At 37.7% G+C, this 21926-nt stretch overlaps 1 protein-coding gene across 3 annotated transcripts in view; it reads left to right on the top strand.

Moving 5' to 3' along the window:
* APLF (aprataxin and PNKP like factor) overlaps window positions 1-21926 on the top strand; it is a 113253-nt gene that overhangs the window by 84586 nt on the left and 6741 nt on the right. For 2 of the 3 annotated variants that reach the window (XM_012556342.2, XM_023733110.1), the window contains one exon: window positions 15828-15874. The exons of the other annotated variant lie outside the window; for it this stretch is intronic. In XM_012556342.2, the coding sequence (XP_012411796.1) occupies window positions 15828-15874 (47 nt within the window). The remainder of the gene's footprint in view (window positions 1-15827; window positions 15875-21926) is intronic. 3 annotated transcript variants of the gene reach the window in all.

Raw genomic sequence — 21926 nt, 5'->3', positions numbered from 1 at the left:
GTTTCAGGATTGTTGATTCTCTGTTTGGCTTAGTTTTTCGGATCTTTGTTGTGGAGGGACGGCGTGGTGCTTCTGCCTAGACCGCCATCTTGCCGGAGTCCCCCAGTTATCAACTCTTAAGTGCTCTCGATGTGATATTAAATCTGCAACATGACCTGTTAGAGGGTGAAAGAGCGCGGTATTTTGCCACATGCATAATTCATTTTTTCAAAACATATTTGATAGTAAGTGAATTCATTATCTTTGCTGATCTAAGTTTATACCTGTGATCTAAATTTTTTTGCTATTTCCTTTTCCTTTTGGAAATTATTACAGCTTGTTGCAATATTGTCTTAATTGATCATATATATAGATATGCACTTCAAAGTACAAACTAATTTTTAGAAGCTAGTTAATAAAAAACTATGCATGTGTGTTTAGTGTAAATCCAGATTATATTATTTGAGGCAAAATAAATAAGTTTTAATAGGAAACCTGTATTTGTCAGGTAGTTGAAGTTCCTAGAATCAGCTAGGTGAGGCTATTAATCATTTTATTTATAGCTAAGAATAATCAAAATTGATAGCAACTAATCCATCTTATAACCTATCATCGTTGGCCATGCTTACAGTTCTTTAATCATGTGTAAGAATATGATCTTGATATTCTTGGAAAAAAAGTATCTTAGACTAAATGTTAATCATTTACTACAAAATTTTCAATAAGACTTTGCTATAACTTTTTTTAAACTTCGTTTAGAAATAGCAGTAGCAGCATCAATTATATTTGTGTAGTCTTGAGAAAATATACTGGAATATCTTCTGTGGTTTCATTTTTCTTTCTCCTTTATTTGAATACACATTCATTGCATAACAATACATTTGTTTTTCTTTGTTATATTTAGTGTTAATTACACATATATAAGAATTTTCAGAGTACTTGTGGCAGACATAGTAAATTGTAGTGATTTTCAGCAAACAAATCGATTACTTGTTTAAAAATTTTTTTTATTGTACTTTAGATGAAGGTTTACAGGTGTACAGTTAGTACACATATTGTTTTATGGCATTGATTAACAACCGCATGACATGTCAACACTGTCCCTTCTCAGCCTTGGGTTCCCTATTACCAGCTTTCCTGTGCCCTCCTGCCTTCTAGTCCTTGTCCCTGGACTGTTGTGCCCCATTAGTCTCATTTTGTTTTATGGGCCTGCCTAATCTTTGGCTGAAGGGTGAACCTCAGGAGTGACTTCATTACTGAGCTAAAAGGGTGTCCGGGGGCCATGCTCTCGGGGTTTCTCCAGTCTCTGTCAGGCCAGTCAGTCTGGTCTTCTTTTGTGAGATAAAATTTTGTTCTACGTTTGTCTCCAGCTCTGTCCAGGACCCTCTGTTGTGATCCCTGTCAGAGCAGTCAGTGGTGGTAGCCGGGAACCATCTAGTTGTACTGGACTCAGTCTGGTGGAGGCCATGGTAGTTGTCATCCATTAGTCCTTTGGACTAATCTTTCCCGTGTATCTTGTTTTCTTCATTCTTCCTTGCTCCTGAAGGGGTGAGACCAGTGGAGTATCTTAGGTGGCTGCTCACAGGCTTTTAAGACCCCAGACACTACCCACCAAGGTAGAATGCAGAATTTTCTTTATAAACTATGTTATGCCAATTAAGCTAGATGTTCCCTGCGACCATGGTCCCCACAGCTCTCCACCCAGCAATTTGGTCCCTCAGGAAGTTTGGATGTGTCTATGGAGCTTCCATAACCTTGCCTTGTACAAGCTGTGCTGGCTTCCCCAGTATTGTGTATTCTCTTACCCTTCACCAGAGTTACCACTTACCTATTGCAGATTGACTACTTTCTATTATATTTTACTGGTTACTCTTTCGTTACTTAATAAAGGCCATATTTTTTTATTTTGCTTTTTCTCCTAAAGTTTGAGACTTACATATTTGGTAACATGGTATTCATGTTTTTGCTGGTATTTGGTAACATGGGATTCAAATTATTTTGGCATAAAAACAAAAATATAGTATGATCATTCATTCTGCAAATATTGAGCATTTAACGTGCTAAACACTGTTCTAGAAGCTGCTGTAGAACAGTTCTTTAGGTTCATTTAAAATCATGATATTTAAATACTAAATCTTTGGTGGTGAATAAACACAAAAATTATTTTTCTGCAGTTGCCATCATTGCCTAGTTAATCTTTAGTAGCTCTTTATGGTGGAGAGACAACTGCTTTTTAAGTCAGCTGCCTTACGTTCTAGTTATGGTTATGCCAATTCTGTAGCATAATTTTGCATAAGTCGTTTGCGTTTCCTAGGCTTCGGTTTCTCGTGGAAAACACAGAGGTTGATCGCTTATGCCCTAGGGGCCTCCACTCAATAGTGAAGAAGTCTGGAGCAGAGAGCAGTATGTTCATATGCATAAAGTCAGCTTAATGATATTCCTGGCTGCTCTTCCTAAGCCTCCTTTGCTGTCTCTTCTTCTTCCCTACCTTTACATATTGCAGAACCACAGGACTCAGTTCTCTGATCTGTTCCCTCTCTATTCTGTTCTTCTCCCTAGGCAAGCTCATTCAAGTTAATGGCTCCAGACATATTTGTTTAAATGTCTCTGCTTGGTTGTCTAATAGTTATTTCAAACTTAACACAACTGGAAAAGAACTCTTGATTTTTATCATGAAAACAACTCTTTCCCTACCTTGGTAAATGACTCTTATGATTTACATAGAGTTCAGTCCCAAAGCCAAGAGGTACCCTTTATTCTCTTCCCTTCACATCCCTTGTTCAATCCATCAACATTTTCTACCACTTCAACCTTTAAAGTGTATCAGGAACCTGACCACTTCCTCTACCTCTGCCACCTTAGTCATAACCACCATCATCTTTTGCCTGTGATACTGCAGTAACTTCCTAACTGATACCCTGTTTCCTCTCTTGCCCTCCTGTAATTCATTCATCACACAGCAATTGGAATAATTCTCTAAAAGCAAGTGATACCAATATTGTTTTCTTATTCAAAACCCTCCAATGGCTTCCCATAACAAACTGTTCTTCATGGCTTATAAGTCCTTCACTGACTTCACTTCCTACTATGTTCCTTCTCATTCATTCTCTTTAACTATACCATTCTTTTTGTGTTTTTCCACCTACCTAGCTTGTTTCCACCTCAGGGCCTAGCAAATGTAAAGACATTTGCTGTTGCCGCTCCCTGGAGTGGATTTTTTTTATAACCTTTATTACTGCTATCTGAAATTAGGTTTTGTGTTCATGTATTTGTATGTGTTTCTCTGTCTGTCTTACCCAACAGCATATATACTTTATGAAAGCAGAGACTGTCAGCTTGTCCACTCCTGTGTCTCTGGAACCTAGAACAGTGCTTGACATGTAGTAGGTATTCCGTGAATTTTTATTGATTGACAATATGAATGAAATGGATGAAAATAGGATCTGGTTTACATATTTCTATTCAAATATCGTTTGTAGGATCATCATCAGGAAATACTAGAGAGGGTTAAATTTCCCATTGGCTCATGGAAAAATGGAAACCATTACAAATATTTTAAATACTTGTTATGTAAATATTTGTCGTAACAGAAAGATATATAAAAATACTATTTCTTATATAAATACAGTATTACCCAACTTTTGGTTACTCTTATATCTCATTAAAATCAGAATGTTTTGGAAAATGTATATTTTAAAAAATGTATCTCACAAAAAGCTGGTGTGGTATGCATGTATAGCTCTATGATTAGAGCTCAAAGATCCCCATTAATAAATAATTAACAACAATGCAAAAAAAAAAAAAGAAAGAAAGAAAGGATTTTGAGGCCTACTGAGTTACAGAAGTTGTCATTTGTAACTCTGACTGAGTAATTCCATTCATTGATAGGATAAAGACCTGGGTGGAATTTGACATTGTCTTTGAAAGTTGTTTCAAATGCTCATATGCCCCCACAGAGCTGTACATAGCTGCCACTTAGCCCTGACCCAGGATTATATGAAAAACACATTCTGTCTTGTTATGAAATAACTGATTTTTGAAAATGGAATATGAATAGCCAAATATTAGAAAATATTCTATAAATATATAAAGTATGACTGGAGAATTATTCAGCAAAATTGTATGTATTATTGAAGGAAAGATTAAGCCGTTCAGTCTTAATTGGCGGTTACTTTCAGTAGCACATAGAATTTCTGAGAATGATTGGTTGTGACCCCAGCCATGGTTGGGTATCTTAAATTGAAATTGATTTATATTTCTGTCATAATAGCTGACATCTGCAAAATGCTTAATAGCTTACAAATGTTTATATACTTCATTTAACCCTTGAAACAACTTATTGTGAGGTGGGCAGTGTCATCCCTGCTTTTCCAATGAGGAAACAGAGATTTGGTTCGTAGAACTTCCCAGAATCATACAACCAATAAAAGGTATAGCTCAAATTCTGACTCAGTTTTGAATACCAAACCTGACCCCCTCTCCCCAACATAATGCTAGTGTTCTAAAGTTCAAAAAGTCAGATGAGCATGGATCCAAGACACAGTGTCATCTATCTCTTAAGCATTTATTAAAGATCTCGGTGTTCCTTTTTTGACCTGAGTGATTGATTGACTAGAGCTAAGTGTCTTATGATGCTGAGCAGCCTGTATCTCAGGAACCCGATTGCAGTTGGGTCTGATTAATGTGATTGTCAGATTTTCATTGTTTCCTGGGGAAGTAATATGAATTGTTAATGGAAGGAAATTCAACATTTTAGCCTTAGGCTTGTGTAAAAAGACTCAGTGAGTACTTTGATTATTAACTTTATAGTGAGTGCAAAGCAATTTGAGCACATGGACAGTCCTTTCAACCTAATGAGAATTGGCCTTCTCTGGGATATATCCAATAGAAAAACTGCCTTCCAGAAGAAAGACTTTTAAAAAACATTAGGATTTATGGCCATTAGGGCTTACTAAAACAAAGTAGTAAGCATTAGCATTAACCCAAGAAAGTTAATTATCAGTCCATACATTACTAGAAACATTTCTGTACCCCAACCAAAGAGAATTTTAAACTTTATACTGCAAATGATTCTTGCAAGTTCTTGTCAACAACCATTTTCTTAGAAAATACTGAAGATAGCAAAAACAAGTGTCTTTTTTTTCCTATTCAAAAGAAAACTGTGAAAATGTTCTATCATTTTAGAAACCCATGTGAAAGCTTAATTTAGAAAAATTTTTGAAAAAAAAAGTTGGTGATCTAGTAGATAATCTGTGTAAATATAGTTGTATGTACCTTTTGAAAGGCACTCTTATAGGTGTTATAAGAGATATTAAAAAGTGTAAGAAAAATCTCATTCCCTTAAACAGCTCATTTGACAGTGATAGAGATAATATACACATATACACAAAAGTATGTGTGTATGCTGAAAATTTATGATGACAATACGAGAAACTGTGTGGTAAGTAGCAAATAATGATGATGTTGTTAGTTGCTGTCAAGTCTGCTCCAACTCATGGCGACCTTATGTATAATAGAATGAAGTGTTGCCTGGTTGTGTGCCAAATGGTAGATATAGACAATAAGTTATGGAGATATTTCCTAATGATTATCTGATACGCCTTCCTGCAGGAGATATGATTTGAACTTAGGCAGGTAGTATGGAGTTAGAATACCCTTGAGAAAAACTCTGTGAGCAATTGCCTATCAATGGGAAAGAACCAGCAAATGTTCCCCTAGAGTAGAAATTAAAGATTGGGCTGAAAGAAAATGTTGGGACTGAGATTATTGAAGACCTTGAAGGAGTTGTTGTTGTTAGGTGCCATCCAGTCGGTTCCAACTCATAACGACCCTTATGTATGACACAACGAAACACTGCCTGGTCCCGTGCCATTCTCACAGTTGTTTCTATGTTTGAGCACATTGTTGCAGCCACTGTGTCAATCCATCTCATTGAGAGTCTTCCTCTCTTTCATTGACCCTCTACTTTACTAAGCATGATGTCCTTCTCCAAGGATTAGTACCCCTGATAACATGTCCAAAGTACATGAGACGAAGTCTTGCCATCCTTCTTCTAAGGAGCATTCTGACTGTGTTTCTTCCAAGACAAATTTGTTCATTCTTCTGACAGTGCATAGTATATTCAGTATTCTTTGCCATATTTCAAAAACATCAATTCTTCTTCGGTCTTTCTTATTCATCGTCCAATTTTTGCATGCATTTGAAGCAATTGAAAATGCCATGGCTTGGGTCAGGCACACTTTAGTCCTCAAGATGACATCTTTGCATTTTAACACTTGGAAGAGGCCTTTTGCATCAGATTTGCCCAATGCAATACATCATTTGATTTCTTGACTGCTGTTTCCATGGGCATCGATTACAGATCCAAGTAAAATGAAATCCTTGATGAGTTTAATTCATGTTGTGTATTAGTCCAGTTGTGAGGATTTTTGTTTTCTTTATGTTGAGTTATATTCCATACTGTAGACTGTGGTCTTTGATCTTCATCAGTAAGTGCTTCAAGTCCTCTTCACTTTCAGCAAGCAAGGTTGTGTCATCTGCATAATGCAGGTTGTTAATGAGTCTATCTCTGATTCTGATGCTATGTTCTTTTTCATATAGTGCAGCTTCTTGGATGATTTCCCCAACATACAGATTGAATAAGTATGGTGAAAAGATACAACCCTGACACACACCTTTCCTGATTTTAAACCACACAGTGTCCCCTTTTTCTGTTGAAACAACTGCCTCTTGGTCTATGTACAGGTTCCACATGAGCACAATTAAGTGTTCTGGAATTCCCATTCTTCCCAGTATTATCCATAATCTGTTATGATCCACACAGGTGAATGCATTTGCTTAGTCAATAAAACACAGATAAACATCTTTCTGGTATTCTGTGCTTTCAGTGAAGATCCATCTGACATCAGCAATGATATCTCTCCTTCCTGTCCTCTTCTGAATCCAGCTTGAATTTCTGGCAGTTCCCTGTCGATGTACTGCTGCAACCATTTTGAATTATCTTTAGCATAATTTTACTTGCATATAATATTAATGATATTGTTTGATAATTTTTGCATTCCTTTGGATCACCTTCCTTTGGAATAGGCATGTATCCAGGATCTCTTCCAGTCAATTGGCCAGGTAGCTGTCTTCCAAATTTCTTGGAATAGACGAGTGAGGGCTTCCAGCATTGCATCAGTTTGTTGAAGCATCTTAGTTGGTATTCCATCAATTCCTGGAGCCTTGTTTTCACCAATGCCTTCAGGGCAGCTTGGACTTCTTCCTTCAATACCACTGGTTCTTGATCGTATGCTGTCTCCTGCAATGGATGAACGTCGGCTAGTTCTTTTTGGTACAGCGACTCTGCGTATTCCTTCCATCTTCTTTTGATGCTTCCTGCATCGTTCAGTTTTTTTGCCCATGTTCTTGTTATTGTTAGGTGCCATCCAGTCAATTACAACTCATAGCAACAGAACGAAACACTGCCTGGTCCTGCGCCATCCTCACAACCATTGTTATGCTTGAGCCCATTGTTGCAGCCACAGCGTCAGTCCATCTAGTTGAGAATCTTCTTTTCCGATGACCCTCTACTTTACTAAACATAATGTCTTTCTCAAGGGACTGATCCCTCCTGATAACATGTCCAGAGTATGTGAGACATAGTCTCGCCATCCTTGCTTCTAAGGAGCATTCTGGTTGTACTTCTTCCAAGAAAGATTTGCTTGTTCTTTTGGCAGTCCATGGTAAATTCAATATTCTTTGCCAACACCACAATTCAAAGGTGTCAGTTCTTCTTTGGTCTTCCTTATTCACTGTCCAGTTTTCGTATGCATATAAGGCGATTGAAAACACCAGGGCGTGGGTGAGGCACATCTTAGTCTTCAAGGTGACACCTTTGCTTTTCAACACTTTAAAGAGGTCTTTTGCAGCAGATTTGCCCAATGGAATGCATCTTTTGATTTCTTGACTGCTGTTTCCATGGGTGTTGATTGTGGATCCAAGTGAAATGAAATCCTTGACAACTTCAATCTTTTCTCCATTTATCATGATGTTACTTATTGGTCCAGTTGTGGGGATTTTTATTTTCTTTATAGTGAGGTGTAATCCATACGGAAGGCTGTGGTCTTTGATCTTCATCAGTAAGTGCTTCAAGTCCTCTTCACTTTTGGCAAGGAAAGTTGTGTCATCTGCATAACACAGGTTGTTAATGGATCTTCCTCCAATCCTGATGCCACATTCTTTATGTAGTCCATCTTCTCAGATTATTCACTCAGCATACACATTGACTAAGTATGGTGAAAGGATACAACCCTGACACACACCTTTCCTGACTTTAAACTATGCAGTGTCCCCTTGTTCTGTTCAAACGACTTCCTCTTGATCTATGTATAGGTTCCTCATGAGCACAGTTAAGTGTTCTGGAATTCCCATTCTTCACAGTGTTATCCATAATTTGTTATGATCCACACAGTCAAATGCCTTTGCATAGTCAATAAAGCACAGGTAAATATCTTTCTAGTATTCTCTGCTTTCAGCCAGGATCCATCTAACATCAGCAATGATATCCCTCTGTCTTAGTCATCTAGCGCTGCTCTAACAGAAATACCACAAGTGGATGGCTTTAACAAAGAAGTTTATTTTCTCACAGTCTAGTAGGCTAGGGGTCCAAATTCAGGGCGTCAGCTCCAGGAGAAGGCTTTCTCTCTCTATCAGCTCTGGAGGAAGGTCCTTGTCATCATCAGTCTTCCCCCGGACTAGGAGCATCTCTGTGCAGGAGCCTTGGGTCCAAAGGACATGTTCTGCTCTCAGTGCTTCTTTCTTGGTGGTATGAGGTTCCCAACTCTCTGCTTGCTTCCCTTTCCTTTTATCTCTTGAGAGATAAAAGGTGGTGCAGGCCGCACCCTAGGGAAACTCCCTTTATATTGGATCAGGGATGTGACCTTAGTAAGGGTGTTATACAATCCCACCCTAATCCTCTTTAACATAAAATTACAATTACAAAATGGAGGACAACCACACAATACTTGGAATCAGGGCCCAGCCAAATTGATACACACATTTTTGGGGGTACATAATTCAATCCATGACACCCTCGTTCCACGTCCTGTTCTGAATCCAGCTTGAATTTCTGGCAGTTTCCTGTCTATGTACTGCTGCAGCCACTTTTGAATGATCTTCAGCAAAATTTTACTTGCCTGTGATATTAATGATGTTTGATAATTTCCGCACTCAGTTGGATCACCTTTCTTGGGAATAGGCATACATATGGATCTCTTCCAGTCGGTTGGCCAGGTAACTGTCTTCCAAATTTCTTGGCATAGACGAGTGAGCACTTCCATCACTGCATCCATTTGTTGAAACATCTCAATTGGTGTTCCATCAGTTCCTGGAGCCTTGTTTTTCACCAGTGCCTTCAGTGCAGCTTGGACTTCTTCCTTCAGTACCATCAGTTTCTGATCATATGCTATCTCCTGAAATGTTTGGACATTGAACAATTCTCTTTGGTGTAGTGACTCTGTATATTCCTTCCATCTTCTTTTGATACTTCCTGCATCATTTAACATTTTTCCTGTAGAATCCTTCAGTATTGCAACTCGAAGTTTGAATTTTTTCTTCAGTTTTTTCAGCTTGAGAAACACTGAGAGTGTTCTTCGCTTTTGGTTTTCTAACTCTAAGTCTTTGCACATGTCATTATAATACCTTGTTTTGTCTTCTCGAGCCACCCTGAAATCTTCTGTTCAGCTGTTTTACTTCATAGTTTCTTCGTTTTGCTTTAGGTAGTCGACATTCAAGAGCAAGTTTCAGAGTCTCTTCTGACATCCATTTTGGTCTTTTCTTTCTTGTCTTTTTAATGATCTCTTGCTTTCTTCATGTATGATGTCATTTATGTCATTATGCAACTCGTCTGGTCTTTGGTCATTAGTGTTCAAGGCATCAGATCTATTCTTTAGGTGGTCTCTAAATTCAGGTGGGATTTACTCAACGTCATACTTTGGCTTTTGTAGACTTCTAATTTTCTTCAGTTTCAACTTGAACTAGCCTATGAGCAATTGATGCTATGATCCGCAGCCAGCCTCTGGCTTTGTTCTGACTGATGATATTGAGTTTTTTCATGATGTCTTTCCACAGATGTAGTTGATTTAATTTTTTGCCCATAGAATCTGTCAGTATTGCAACTTGAGGCTTGAAGTTTTTCTTCAGTTCTTTCAGCTTGAGAAGTGCCAAGCGTGTTCTTGCCTTTTGGTTTTCTATCTCCAGGTCTTTGCACTTTCCATTATAATACTTTGTCTTCTTGAAGTGCCCTTTGAAACCTTCTGTTTAGCTCTTGCTTCATCATTTCTTCCTTTCATTTTAACTACTCTATGTTCAAGAGCAAGTTTCAGAGTCTCTTCTGACATCCATTTTGGTCTTTATTTTTAGTGACCTTTTCCTTTCTTCATGTATGATGTCCTTGATGTCAGTCCACAACTTGTCTGGTTTTTGATCATTAGTGTTCAGTGCATCAAATCTATTCTTGAGACGGTCTCCAAATTCAGGTGGAATATACTCAAAATCGTACTTTGACTCTCATGGACTCATTTTAATTTTCTTCACCTTCAACTTGAACTTGATTAGGGGCAATTGATGGTCTCTTCCACAGTCAGCCCTTGGCCTTGTTCTGACTGATGATATTGCGCTTTTTCATCATATCTTTCCACAGATGTATTCCATTTGACTCCTGTATTCCATCCAGTGAGGTTTGTGTGTATAGTCGCTGTTTATGTTGTTGAGAAAAGGTATTTCTAATGAATAGATTGTTGGTCTTGCAAAATTCTATCCCTGAGGCCATATTTTCCAACTACTGATCCTTCTTTGTTTCCAGTTTTCGCATTCCAATCACCAGTAATTATCAATGCATCTTGATTGCATGTTCGATCAATTTCAGACTGAAGAATTTGGTAAAAATCTTCAATTTCTTCATTTTTGGCATTTCTGTTTGGTACATGAATTTGAGTAATAGCTGTATTAACTGGTATTCCTTATAGGCGTATATATATTTTCCTATCACTGGCAATACTATACTTCAAGATAGGTCTTGAAATGTTCTTTTTGACAATGAATGAGATGCTGTTCCTCTTCAGTTTGTCATTCCCAGCATTGTAGACCATATGATTGTCTGATTCAAAATGGCCAATACTAGTCCATTTCAGCTCACTGATGTCTGGTATATCAGTCTTCAAGCATTTCATTTTTGACAACTTCCAATTTTCCTTGATTCATACTTTGTACATTCCATGTTCTGATTATTAATGGATGTTTGCTATTGTTTCTTCTCATTTTGAGTCGTGCCACATCAGCAAACAAAGGTCCTAAGAGCTTAACTCCATCCACATCATTAAGGTCGACTCCTACTTTGAGGAGGCAGCTCTTCCCCAGCCGTATTTCGAGTGCCTTCCAACCTGACAGTGTTCGCTGCTATCCATAATGTTTTCACTGGCCATTTCTTTCAGAAGTAAATTGCCAGGTCCTTCTTCTAGTTTGTCTTAGTAGGGAAGCACCACTGAAACCTGTCCACCTTAGGTGGCCCTGCTGGTGTTTGAAATACTGGTGCCACAACTTCCAGCATCACAACAATGCACAAGCCACCACGGTATGACAACCTGACAGACGAGTGCTGGCCTTGAATGAGAGAATAATTAAAAAATTTAGTGTTCAGAATACTTAATTTCACTAAGATATAAAATGCTATGTGAAGTAAGCATGTCTGAAATTTGTTTTAATCTTGAGTGTTTGCTTTTGCATATGATATAGTATCTTTTCTGTTCATGCTCATTGTCTTATTAAAGTCTGTCTATTCTGTGAGTTGTATTTATCATCCAGAAAGAATAAAGTATATTTAAAATTCCAAAGACAGAAAACTTTTGAACCTATTACACAGGATATTTATTTTTTTCATTTCCAGTGATGATTTTATTTATATTAATTTTTTTAACCAATATTTTGGTGCATAAACTGTACTAGAGTCTCTGTTAACTCCCTTGTTCTATTTGTGTATTTGTTTTTAAGTCTGACATTTATTTACTTGAGAGTTTATAAAGCAGCTGTTGAAGCTGTTAAGACCATGTTTAACCTTTCAGTAATCCTGCTTTGTTCAGGGCAAAGTGAAAAAGATAAGACTGCTTGGTACTTGAAGCAAACATGCATTAAAAAGAGAGAAAAAAGCCTTTAAATCTCAAATAAGTGTAGACAGAGAGAGGGAGGAAGAAAGAAAGAAAATAGATAATGATAAGGCAAACATGTAGAATATTACTACGTGGGGAATTTAAATGAAGGTATGTAGAATTTCAGTGTACTATTCTTGCCACTTTTCTGTAAATTTGAATTTTTTTGAAAAGTTACTAAAATGACCAGTCATGTTTTTCTAGGTTAAAAGGTGGAGAATAACTTCAGTATTGATGGCCCTCTTTTTTCTCTTCCTCCTTTCCTGGTGTTCAGCATTTATTGCACTTCAAGTAATAATGAATTAAACAAGTTGGTGACCTGTGCCTGTGTGTTCAGTAGGAAAAGATCTTCCCATGAATCATCACTGCAGCTTTGTTCATTTGTAGTTCCCTTCATCACATCTAAATTGTCCAGCTTATTTCACTTAGCATGAAGTTTCTTTTCCATGAAAAGATCAGATTTGGGTTAATTACCCCAAATGCACAATCCATTGTACAATCTTTTTTCCACTTCTCAATCACTGTTGAGTTATGACCCTAATTAACTGTGTGGTTGCCCTCTGGCCCTGTGTTTCACGTTCATATTGTAGGAAGGGTTACAACAAAAAGAGAAGAGATATTAGCAGTAAGGAATGTCACAAACATCTGACACCAGGCCTGACAAGTAATAAGTGCTTCATACCTCTTTCTTGAATAAGTGATGAGTGAATGAATGGCTAACATTAATCCCTTGCCACCTGCTGACCCGTAGGCTGAGAATTTATCGCGCATAATCTATGAATCCTCGTTGTTGCTGTGCCTCTTTTACAAATGAGAAACTGAGCTTAGACAAAATCCCAGTAGCTGGGCCAGGATTCTAACGTTAAAAAGAATCCTGGCTCTTTCTGATTTTAGTCACTACCCTCTTCTGATAAATACTTTCAATAATAGTGTTTAGACCTATATAGAAGTTTTACTTTTTTACATGATCAGTCCATAAGGAGAAGGTTTGTTTTTTTTCCTTTTAATTAATTTTAAAATAATCTTGGTTGGGGAGAGAGGATTTCCCTTTTCTTGACTTTTCAGTTAAAACTGCACTGTCCAATACCATAGCCACTAGACACGTGGCAATTTATGTTTAAATATAAATTAATTAAAGTCAAATAAAATTAAAAATACAGTTTTTTAGATGCACCAGTTACATTGCAAGTGCTCAATAGCTGTATGTGGCTTGCAACTACTGAATTGGACAGCACGGGTTTAGAAAATGTTCCTCATCACAGAAAGTTCTACTAGATAGCATGATGAAGAGTCTAGGGTTTTCCGCTGAAGCTCTTGAAAGTAACACTAGTTAAACCTGTCCTGGAAACTAAATTCCATGATTACCACAGGTCTCAAGCAATCATGCATTTTATTATTCTGGATGTTATCAACTGTCTTAGTCATCTCGTGCTGCTATAACAGAAATACCACGAGTGGATGGCTTTAGCAAAGAGAAGTTTATTCTCTCACAGTCCAGTAGGCTACAAGTCCAAATTCAGGGTGTCAGCTCCAGGGGAACGCTTTCTCCATTGGCTCTGAAGGAAGGTCCGTATCATCAATCTTCCTTTGGTCTGGGAGCTTCTCTGTGCAGGAACCTCAGGTCCAAAGGACGCGCTGTGCTCCTGGTACTGCTTTCTTGGTGGTATGAGATTCCCATGTGTCTGTGTGTGCTTCTCTCTTTTATATCTCAAAAGAGTTTGGATTAAGACGCTATCTATTCTTGCAGACCTCATCAGTATAACTGCTGCTTATCCATCTTATTAGATCATAGTGATTGAATTTACAACACATAAGGAAATCATATCAGATTACAAAATGGTACAGATTATGCAATACTGGGAATCATGACCCAGCCAAGTTGACAGATATTTTGAGGGGACACAATTCAATCCATGATATCAACTAATTTAAAATAATGTATTTGTAATTACTTCCTATTGCCCAACAAGTTATGATGAAGATAAAGAATATTTGGAGCAAGTGCAAAATGTTAGGCAGTTCTAGAAACAACAAATGTTTAAAAAGCATTTAAACATTTAAAAAGCGTTTAAAAATAAAATAAACTACTTCTAATCTGTATGTTCATCTACATCACAATAGAGTAGAAGGCACAGAGGAGAAAAATATATTTTTAAATATAACTTTTATTATGGAATATTTCAAACACAAAATTATATACTTGTTTTAAATTATAAAAAGAGCAGTTGGCTACGTTTTTCATAGTGGTCCCATAAAGGAATTTATAAATGGAACGTTTAGTCACCTGATGATTACAGAAACATGGTTTTTTAAAAATCCAGTCAATAAGTTTGCCAGGACTGCTGTCTTCAGTACTTCCTTACCCAAGTTGGAAAGCATAGACCCTGGACAAGGACTTCACCTCTTTGGGCTCACATTGCTCATCTGCCACCTGCAGGACCTGGGCTAGCTGCTCTGGGAAATCAATCCTAGAGCTTATATCCTGTGATTAACAGTGCACATCATAGATGAATTTAGAGGCTAAAGATCTACTCTCTGAGAGTTTGGCTGTTTTCATCCATCAGAATGACTGTAAAAATATGAGGTTGAATGAGCGGACTTATGGGAAAATTTAAATCCATGTATTACCTAGGTTATATATATATATTTTTTTAACTTATTTGCCCAATTGAAAAGAAAGAAAATGAAGAACAAGGTAGTTATTTACCCTGACAAAAAGAAGGTCTAAAGCTTGACTTAATACTTGTTTCCTAGAAGGTATCGTAAGGACTATTTCCCATCTTCACAGAAGAAGTTCTTATTTTTCGGTGAAGAAAATGCTTATCTAAAGTCTATCCCTAACCCCCCACCCCCACCCCTAGACTCCGCCTTCTTAAGGGCCAGAATATGTATCTTCTTAAGTGTTTTATCCTCAGTACCTGCTTAGGGTCAGAACATAGTGAAACATCCAATCAATAATGACTGAATGAATGAATGAACTCTTGCCATGTAAAAATAATTCTGACACAGACATATTAGCAAGTTGTACACTTAAGCACATCTCTCTTGTCAGTATACCCCAGCCCTCCTTTGCCAGTCCCCTAAGAAAGGTGCACCGATCAAGTAATCATGATCAGCCAGTTGCTTTGGATTTTTGCTGCCTGGACAGTTTTGTATTATCTGCAGAATGTCTTCTATAGGTAGGGTGCCAAAATATTTAACTAATGAAATAATAGAAGGGACCACAATACATATAATCAAAAATAGGTCTTCAAGCATAGTTTCTGTTTGACTTTGGAATACCTTATATGCATTTCTCAGTGCACACTGATTTTTCTGGTTATAATTTTTTCATAATGAATGGTGTTCTTTGAACTGACATGACTGACTTTTTTTTCTTTGGTTTCAAGAAAAGCCTTAGCAATATCCTTCCATACTATCCATATATATTGTATATATAGTATATTTTATATACTGTTTTAGATTATGCTTTTTTGTATATATATACACACTTATACATGTAAAAGCTTTTCAATGAGAGGCATTTTGGGGCCTAATTTTATTTGTATGCTAGTTAGTCTTATTGATTTTTAGTCTGATTAATTTTTAGTGCTTAGAAAACACTACTTGAGGGTAGACTTTATATGGAAAACTAGATCTTATTTTTGCTTCCTTTTCGTTTTTTAGGCAGAATCCCCAGCACAAGATAGAATATAAACATAGTACCCCATCAGGTAAGAAATTTTACTTCGGATGAAGCTTTAAAATGATTCTCCTCTTAAATGTATAGTTTCCAGTTATTGTCATTTTTAAAAAAATCTCTGCTTCTGTGCGTTTTTTGGATCACTGATTTTAAGATTTTCCTTAGATAAAAAAACAAAAACTGTTTTTACAGCAAGTGTTTTACATAATCATAGCCCAATATTGCATGTTTGTTCTGTATCTTTTAGGATTCTTTTGTTTGCAAATATCTAAAAACAAAATCTCAAACTGGCTTTACTGATAATGAGAACTTACTGACTCATATAACCAAGAAGTACAGTGGTAGGGCTCAATTAGACAAGATTCATTGCTTTGGCTCAATAATAACATCAAGGACACAATTTCCTCCCATCATTCTGTCTTTAGAGGGGTTATTATCATCCTAAGGCTGGCTCCCCTTCCAGCCGAGAGACTGTGTTCCGCTGGGGCTATAAGCATTTGTGTTTACATCTAAGGAGACAAGTCATGAAATTCACTCTTTTTACTGGCTTAGGTCACATTCTTAGCCTTGATTAGTTTATGCCACCCCTGGAAACAGACTTAGAGTCACCTTCTTCAGAACCACAGGGATCCCCAACAAAACCTAAAGCTTTGGGAAAAGGGGAGAGGGGAAGGGATAGACAACAGAGAAGCAACCATCAAATGTCCATCAGTCCTATTTATATCAGTCTGTTTTACCTTCTCTTTCCCCTGCTTTTGAACGCTGATGTTTTTCCTTTAACAGATTCCAACTTCTTTGTATCGTTTACATAATGTAGAGGCCAATTCAGCACACAGTGTTGCTGCTGACAGAATAAACTATGTACAATCAAGGTTACACTCATATACATTTGTATGTCCATACATACAACCAACTTGTAATCAAGTGATGAAAATGATTAATTTCACCATAAGGAAATTCCATTTGTTATTTCTTATTGAAATACACTTTAGTACAGCGGACATAAATATATTTGCCTTAGTGAGCTAATACAGTATGGAAATTTGTCATGTATTATACTTTCTATATTGGAACTTTATCTAATGATGTAGTATTTATGGTGGTGAAAGTGGCTTCCTTTCTAGAAATAATGTAATAATATTTTATGAAAGCTGTATTTTATTGACATGTTTGAGCATTGTCCTATGAAAGGGCATTTGACACGTATACATCTTTGCAGAAATAAGAACCATTTCTAAAAACTATTAATATGCATCTAATGGCATAGTTAAAAATATCTGAATTTTCTTTGAAAACTTCCTTTTAATTTTTATTGAGGCATTTGCTAAGCAATTAGCAAGTTTATAAAAGAAAGCTTTTTCATTTTATTGAAAAAATGTTGTTGTTAGGTGCCATTGAGTCGGTTCCAATTCATAGCGACCCTGTGTACAACAGAATGAAACACTGCCCAGTCCTGCGCCATCCTCATAATTGCTGTTATGTTTGAGCCCATTTGTTGTAGTCACTGTGTCAGTCCATCATGTTGAGCGTCTTCCTCTTTATCGCTGACCCTCTACCTTACCAGGCATGATGTCCTTCTCCAGGGACTGGTCCCTCCTGAAAATATGTCCAAAGTAAAAAAAAAATATAGCCATAGATATTTTTTTTCCATTCTTTTTTTTTTTAAATTATACTTTAGATGAAGGTTTATGGAACAAACTAGTTTCTCATTAAACAATTAGTATACATACTGTTTTTTGACATTGATTACCGACTCCATGATATGTCAACCATCTACCCTTCTCAACTTTGGGTTCTTTATTAGCCATAGATATTTTTAAGCAACCACTTAGCCTTACATTTTTAATATACTTTCTGATTCATTTACTCACACATTCGTATGTCTGCCATGTGAGTGAAGTTATAGAGATGTGAACCAGCTCTGGCTCTAGATGCTTTTGGTGAGATGTTCTAAAATCTCAGAGGAAAAAGGAAGAAGCATTTTCTGCTGGGGGTTATGAGGTTAGACTTCATGGGAATTTAAGTTGGTCTTTAAGGTGGCAGGATTTCAGTCATCTTTGTTTCTTTGCTTTGTGGTGGATGGGCTTACGGCATCTGTGTTAGGCTGGGTTCTCTAGAGAAGCAAAACCAGTAAAGTGTATAAATATATTGAGAAATTTATATCAAGGAAATGGCTCACATGGTTGTAGAGGCTGGAACATCCCGAGTCTGTGGACCAGGCTGGAGGCTTCTCCTGATTCACTTAGCCACAGGGGCTGGCGAACCCAAGATAGACAGCAGGGCTCTTGCCCCCAGGCTGTGAAGATTGACAAATCCCAAGGTTGGTAGGCAAGACAGCAGGTAAGCTGCTAGCTCAAGTCCCAAGAATCAGAGGTCAGACGTATAGGAGCCAGCTGCAGGATCCAGAGCAAGCAAAAGCCCATGAGCCTTGCCAGAAAGTCCACTTATACTGGATGCAGGCCACACCCCTAAGGAAACTCCCTTTCAACTGATTGGCTGCTCACAGCAGATCCCATCATGGAGGTGATCACATTGTATCCAATCTCATCATGGAAGTGATCACATCATCATACAACTGCCAAACTACATCATAACTGTCAAACCACTTAGAATCATGGCCCAGCCTAGTTGACACACAACCTGAATGACCATAGAATCCTAGATAATATGAATAATAGATCAATCAAAGGCTTGAAGGTAGAAAATTATGTTTGGAGTTAGCAAGTGGATCAGTGTGGGAAGTCTCTATAGTTATGGTAGATAATACTAAAAGAGTGTGTTGAGGCCAGATTATAGAAGCTCTGGAAGGCCAGACTAAAGATACGGGCACTTTGGCAAATAATGATGAGCTAGCGTTTTACCCAAATCAAGGTAGTGATGATGAGCAGTCTGAATTAGATCAGGGAGAGCCATGTGGAGGTGAATTAGGTAGTTGCATAAAGGGCCAAAACTAGTGCAGCCACCAAAAGAGTGAAAAGGTAGGATTCCATACAAGAGAGATTTTGAAGGAAGAATCACTAAGACTTGTTAACTGGTTGGCTGTGATGTGAGGGCTGGAATGAGGTAAAGGAACTATGGATTTAATACAAATTATCAGAAGACTGGAGTGACATTTACATGTAATGGAGATTAGGAGGAAGAACAGGTTTTTAAAACCTGTTGAATTTGAGGAGTGTCATAACTACATGATGTGTCACTGAAGTTTAATATAGTACCAATATTAAAATAACTCTAAACTCTTAACTGTTTAATTTCTTGTTTGTAACATTCTCAAAACACTTCATTCTATGAAGTTCTCCCATACATGCTAACAATTTATGTAGTACATCCATGTTTGTCTAGATTTCACTGCTATCATCTTTTGAGACTCTTGTACATCTAATTGGCTTAAAATTGCAGAACTTTACACATTTTTTCAGAGCGCTTGGTTTTGGTGCAAGATACTGAGTGTAAGTAATCAGTGCCAGGAAAATTCTGTTTCATTCTTTTTTAGCTACCTTACATGTTGACAGCATATAAAAGAAGTTAACATCTGATAATTGGGATTGTTCTTTCTGTCCTCCATTATTATGTGATATGCATTATTTTAGGCAATTGGCACAGTTGATGGCTGAGAATATAGAATGGTCTACTGATGTGTACTTCAGTATTTCTCTAGTTCTGCAATTTTATGCACACGTGCTTATATATCCTTTTTTTTTTTTAGAAGTGGAAACTAAAATTTAGCAAGAAAGCTACTAAGGAAAGTTCAAACAAACCCGTTGCCATCAAGTCAATACTGACTCACTGTGACTCTGTAGGACAGGATAGAATTGCCCCATAGTGTTTCCAAGGCTGTAATCTTTATGGAAGCAGATTGCCACATTGTTTCCTTCGATGCAGCTGGTGGGTTCAAACCACAGACCTTTCGGTTAGCAGCCAAACGCTTAACCACTGTGTCACCAGGGCGCCTTCCTAAGGAAGGTTAGTGGGACTTTAAGGAGCCCTGGTGGTACAATGGTTAAGTGCTTGGCTGCTAACCAGCCTCTCCAGGGTGGAAAAGACTTGGTGATATGCTCCCTTGAAGATTACAGCCTAGAAAACCCTATGAGGCAGTTCTACTCTGTCCCATGGGGTCGCTATGAGTCAAAAAGCAACTCGGTGTCTCCCAACAACAACATTGGGACTTAAATGAGATTCTAAAAAGCTGCTGCTCATTATGGGGGAAGCTGAGAGAATATGGAATAAGAGAAAGGCTGGCTCAATTTTATTTAAAAAGAAATAAACTTCACATCTTATGGATTGATTTGTGTCCCCCCAAAATGTATATCAGCTTGGCTAGGCCATGATTCCCAGTATTGTGTGGTTGTCCACCATTTTGTGATCTGATGTGATTATCCTATGTGTTGTAAATCCTAACCTCTATGATGTTAATGAGGCAGGATTAAAGGCAATTATGTTAATGAGGCAGGACTCAGTCTGCAGGGTTAGGTTGTATCTTGAGTCAATCTCTTTTGAGATATAGAAGAGAGAAGCGAGCAGAGAGAGAGGGACTGCATGCCACCAAGAAAGAAGCATCAGGAGCGGAGCACGTCCTCTAGACCTGGGGTCCCTGTGCTGAGAAGCTCCTAGACGGGAGAAGATTAATGACAAGGACCTTCCTGCAGAGCTGACAGAGAGAGAAAGCCTTCCCCTGGAGCTGCAAGGAGACTGGCAGGAGATGGTGTGGTGGGCCTCCTGGCCCATAGAGCTAGAAAGCTGAGTGCCTTTGGGCAGGATGCTTGCTGGTGGAGTAGGGTGCCTCTGAACAATTGGTGGAACTAGGTTTGCCAACCCACGGAGCTAAAGCTTAGCACTTTTGGGCGGAGGCTTACTGGCGGAGTGGGGTGCCTCTGGTACTTCTTGGCAGAGCTAAAAGAGCCTTGTAACACTTGCCCAAGCAGGGCAGAGGCCAGGCTGAGGGGCTAATTGCCAGAGACAGGTGTGTCTGCAGGCACGGCTGAGAAGAGGCTGTCCTGATAGGAGAACTGTATCCTGAGCATTCCTGAACCTGAATTGTAACTTGTTGCTTCCCTAATAAACCCTACAACTGTGAGTATGATCTGTGAATTCTGTGTGGCCGTTACAGTGAATTATCAAACCCAGCATAGAAATAGTGCTGTGGAAGGCATGGCTGGTGTCAGAACTGGTAAAGATGGTGGAGGGAGGAGGCATGTCTGACCTCCACCTCATAGGAATCAGCCTTGGCTGTTGATCTTGATTCTCCTTCTCACTCATGAAGTTAGAGGAGAAGGTCAAACTGGATGCCCCTGCCATGCCACTTTTACACTCTGCATAAATAGAAACATCAAAAATTACCACATCCTCATACTATATAGTGAATAACATGTTTTAAACATGTTAAAGAGTTTATATTACTTTTTGTAAAAGCTGTTATTTTTCATCATGATGATAGTTCAGTGTAATACATCAGTTTTTAAATATAGCGGACAACTTATATCTCTTGTACTGCTTTCGAGTAGTCAACCTGTCAGCCCATCTCTACATCTCATATTACCTCACTGATTTGTAGAGAATATGAAGAGTTCTACTTTAGGCTTAAAGTTAGAATTTTGGAGTTAGAAAGGTTCTTTGAGCTCATTTAATCAAAATCCTTTGATTCATAGATTAAAAAATAAATAAATTCCACTAAGTTGAGTAACTTGCTCATTGTCATGGGGCTTTTTTATGACACAGACATTTGGATTGTTTATCCTCCTAGTCTAGTCCTCTTTCTCTTAATCCATGCTATTTTTAAGAGACTTTTTGTTGGTTGGGTGTGTGGACAACCAAATAAGAACAGCAATACCTAACAGCAAGAAACTGTAAAAAAATTCTAGGTGTAAAAAAAGAAAGACTTAATTTTTCCAAGCTTTCTTTGCTTCTGATTCTCAGACACACTCAACAATTATATTTAAAATAAGCTAGTCATAATACAGGAACATTCCATATGCTCTTTATTTTTTAAAAAAATTTTTTTATTATACTTTAGATGAAGGTTTCAAGAACAAATAGCTTCTTGTTAAACAGTTAGTACACATATTGTTTTATGACATTGGTTAACA

Source organism: Trichechus manatus, unplaced genomic scaffold (genome assembly GCF_000243295.1).
Source record: "Trichechus manatus latirostris isolate Lorelei unplaced genomic scaffold, TriManLat1.0 scaffold00004, whole genome shotgun sequence".
NCBI classification, from domain to species: domain Eukaryota; kingdom Metazoa; phylum Chordata; class Mammalia; order Sirenia; family Trichechidae; genus Trichechus; species Trichechus manatus.
The sequence above is the reverse complement of the archived record's forward strand: the minus strand, read 5'-3'. Positions and strand labels throughout refer to the sequence as shown.